This window comes from Nematolebias whitei, chromosome 3 (assembly GCF_014905685.2).
Source record: "Nematolebias whitei isolate Nwh7 chromosome 3, NemWhi1, whole genome shotgun sequence".
NCBI classification, from domain to species: Eukaryota; Metazoa; Chordata; class Actinopteri; order Cyprinodontiformes; family Rivulidae; genus Nematolebias; species Nematolebias whitei.
The window spans coordinates 37274592-37278906 of NC_056500.1; the positions used below are offsets into that span (position 1 = coordinate 37274592).

General features: G+C 43.6%; 1 protein-coding gene across 1 annotated transcript in view; it reads right to left on the reverse strand.

Annotated features, from left to right (window-relative positions):
- Nucleotides 1–4315, reverse strand: part of ctnna2 (catenin (cadherin-associated protein), alpha 2) — a 488266-nt gene that overhangs the window by 417366 nt on the left and 66585 nt on the right. Inside the window, exon 4 of the mRNA XM_037698244.1 lies at nucleotides 730–896. Within this exon, the coding sequence (XP_037554172.1) occupies nucleotides 730–896 (167 nt within the window). The remainder of the gene's footprint in view (nucleotides 1–729; nucleotides 897–4315) is intronic.

Consider the following 4315-nt stretch of genomic DNA (forward strand, 5'->3'; position numbering starts at 1 on the left):
CAACTGTCTGTCCGTTTGTCCATCCATCTATCCATCCATTCATTCATCCATCCAACTGTCTGTCCGTTTGTCCATCCATCCATCCATCCATCCATCATCTTCCGCTTGCTCCCTTGTTAATCAAAGAGGCCCAGCCCTCTCTTCCAGCTCCTTCTGGAGGACTCCAAGGTGTTCTCAGGCCATTCAAGAGACATGTTCTTTCCGGCATGTCCAAAGTCTTCCCCAGAATCTCCTCGCAGTAGACCTGCCTGGGAAACCTCTCTAGGGAGGTCAATCCTACGCTCCATTATTTCCTCACTCATGAACAAAACCCCAAGACACTTAAACTCCTCCACAGGAGGCAGCAGCTCATTCCCAACCAGAGTGGACTGTCCACCCTTTTCTGACTGAGGACCATCTAAGTTGAGTTCTCACTATGGCGAGCGTGGTTCATAATACATGTTGCTATGGGTTCTTAGGACTCTCCACTATGTCTCATTTATAAGCTAATTTGTCTCATATATGTCATTTATAGAACTAATTCTAAACACAGAACATGTTCATAAAACTGCACTTTAATGGTTATTTTGAGAAGAACGGAAAAAATCTATCACAACGTAACCATGTTTATTATCTCTTGACCACCACAGAACTTCCAGGTCACAAAGTGATAAGCCAACATTCTGTCAGGACTGCTGCTCAAAATGAAAATGTCTGTTTACATCACACACTGGGAGTGCTTCCACTTACAACTTTCAGATGGGACAGCAGCCTCATGACGTCAGCCATGTCAGCAAGGATGAGCAGGCGGGTGACAGCAGACAGCAAGGCGCGAGCAGCCCTCACCATGGTCCCGCGTTTAACGGAGGAACAAGGGTCATCAGCAAATTCCGACGAGGCAATTCGCATCGTTTCTCCTGCGAGAAGAAAGAGAGAAAACTGAGTGGAGCAGACAGAATATAAATGTTTTTGTTGATCATAGTGTGAACACTGCACTCACATGAATCTTTCTATCATTTACCATGAGCTGCAGATGTGTCTGACTGACTGAATACAATCAAATAAAATCCATTCAATGTTCCTTTCATCTGAGTCAGTGTTGGTTAAACTAAAAAGTTGCCAACAGTACTGAAAGCTTCAGAAAGTATCTACATAAGATTAAAGTGAACAAAGACATGAGATAATAAGAGGTCTGAACAACAAGCTTAATTTGACAAAAGTTATCTTGGTTCATGCTGTAAGGTCCTCTTCGTGTGTGTGTGTGAGTGTGTGTGTGTGTGTGTGTGGGGGGGGGGGGCAGTCGTAAAAAAAAAAGGAAAAACTATAAACCCACAGTTCAACTATCAAACCTACTATAAAGTAGAAAAATTATTTTGTGCATTTCTAAAGAGAGAAATTAAGATCCTCTAAAGCTGAAATTGACACGTCACAGAATTAAACAAATAGAAATAAATCTGCAGATTGGTGCAGAAACGTTTAATCAACATGAGATACATATACAGTAGTCCCTCGCTACTTCGCTGTTCGACTTTCGCAGACTCGCTCTATCACGGTTTGTGAATGTACAGTAATACTGTACAAACAATGTGTTCAGTACACGACACACGATTGTGAACTGTACAGTAATATCACTGTACTCATGTGGTTGGGAATAGTTAATGACAAAAAATAATAATTCAGACAGGCGCCAAAATTTTCTAGTTTTCTTTCAATAATTCTATACTGTATCACTAGTCCAAAAGAACTACATTGCCCACAAGACAACAGTGCACTTCCCAGAATTCGACAGCCCGCTGCCTTCTGCCAAAATGGAAGAAAAGTTTTGATCTGATCTGAACTTGACGAAAAAGTTTGGTCCTTATTCATAGTGACTTCAGCGCTCAGTGGCTGCTGGCAGCAGATCAGAACCCGACCAGAACCGGATCAGAACTACTTTCAGTCTCATCGGTCAATGTGAGTACTGCCTGCTGTCCCAGGGAGCCTCTCAAGTGGAGAGGCATTGCTCGGAGGTCCGGTGTTCCCAGTTCAATTGTATTTTAGCTATGACTTAGGTTACATAACACTGAGACATTATTAACAATGTCCAAATACCTCACCATATAAGCTGAACAAAAACAATAGTTCCATTTTTTATTAGGTATTCTCATTGATTTACAACAATTAAAGTTGCATTTTTAACTAAAACCATTGTTTTAGTTTTATAATACAGACGTTAAGACAAAACTTTAATTTGCACGTGTGCTGTCAGGAGAAGCCCTTGGTTAAGGACTTTTTAGATTTATTGGACTCATTTAATCTAACTCAGCATGTAAACGGTCCCACCCAAGAGCGTGGACATACACTGGACCTTGATTTAACTCGTGATGTGACTGTTAGTAATCTTGAAATTGGTGATAATGTTTTTTCAGACCACATGCCAGTCCGGTTTGAGTTCACCCTCCCTCATCTAACTCCTAAGTCGTACATTCCTGCACGTAGTAGCCGGGCCATTAACCACTTCACTGCCGCACGTTTCACAGATGTTTATATCTCTGAAATGATAATTCAGCCCCAGGTGTTTCTCACCACCACTGAGGAGCTGACATCCCAGTTCAACTCTGTCTGCTTAAAGACTTTGGATCATGTTGCACCTGTTAAAACCAAAAAAATCAAAACTCAGAGCAGAACCTTGGCTGAGTGACATCACCAAGGCCGTTAGGCAGCAATGTAGGAGGGTGGAGCACAAGTGGAAGAAAGACAGGCTGCAGGTCTCTTTTCAAATACTTAAAGAGAGTTGGCGCCATTATCAGAAAGCAGTGAAAGCTGCTAAATCCAAATACTTCTCTGATATAATTACCTCAAACTCTCACAACCCACGTGTCCTCTTCTCCACCCTAAACTCTGTTCTCCACCTCACTGAACCATCACCTCTGGAAGCCTCGACTGAGCTGTGCGAAAACTTCTTACATTTCTTTTTGGAAAAAATTGTGACCACCCGGGCTCTCATTTCCCCTCCAACTCATGACCCATCCATCCCACCTCAGTCTGGAGCTCTATTTGACCATTTTGAACCCATCACTCTATCTTCTCTAGAGCAGGTCAGGTGCAGCTTGAAACCTTCTGGTTCCCCCTTTGATGGGGTCCCCCCTCGACTACTAAAGGAAGTTTTTCCTACTCTAGGTCCGTCCATTCTTACTATAGTAAACAGTAGTTTATCCACTGGCATGGTGCCAAAATTCTTTAAACATGCTGCTGTCCAGCCTCTCCTGAAAAAACAAACCTTGACCCCTCAGTCGTTTCCAACTTCCGACCTGTCTCCAAACTCCCATTTGTTTCAAAACTACTGGAGAAAATAGTCGAGTCCCAGTTGAAGTGCTTCCTGGAGGGTCACGCCATCTTAGAGCTATTTCAATCTGGCATTAAACCTCTCCATAGCACTGAAACTGCCCTGCTGAAGGTCTTTAATGACATTTTCTTAACCACTGATAACGGTGATTCTGTGCTGCTTGTCCTGTTGGACCTCACAGCCGCCTTTGACACCATCGACCATGAGATCCTCATTGCTAGGTTGGAGCAGTGGGTGGGCATCACAGGGTCAGCCCTCAATTGGTTCAGATCTTACCTCACTGACAGATCCTTTTGTGTCTCTATCAAGGGTTTTAGTTCTGCAGCAGCAGAGCTTAAATAGGGGGTTCCGCAGGGGTCCATCCTGGGTCCCCTCCTATTCTCTTTATACCTGCTGCCGCTTGGTGCTATTTTCCAGAAACACAACATGCCCTTCCACTTCTATGCCAATGACTGTCAAATTTACTTCCCCCTAAGACACAATGGCACATGCTCTATTCAACCTCTGCTCGACTGCCTGGCTGACATCAGGGACTGGATGGCTTTAAACTTCTTAAGTTTCAATGAAAAGAAGTCTGAAGTCATGTTGTTCCCTCCCAATGACGCGATCACAAACCACTGCATCGACCTCTCCGCTCTAACCCCGTCAGAAAAACAAAGAGTCACTAATCTGGGAGTGATAATGGACCCTTTCCTTAAATCATGTTTCTTCCAACTGAGGTGGCTGTCTAAACTGAAGCCCATATTGTCCAAAAATAACCTGGAGACAGCCATACATGCATTCATTACATCTAGGCTTGATTACTGCAATTCGCTCCTGTTTGGTATCAGTCAGACCTCCATAGCACGACTAGAACTTGTCCAGAATGCAGCAGCCCGATTTTTAACCAGTACAGGCATAAGAGAGCACATTACACCAGGTTTGGCCTCACTGCACTGGCTACCGGATCACTTTCGAATACAGTTCAAAATACTCATGTATGTCTAGAAATCACTTAACAGTCCCCCCCCC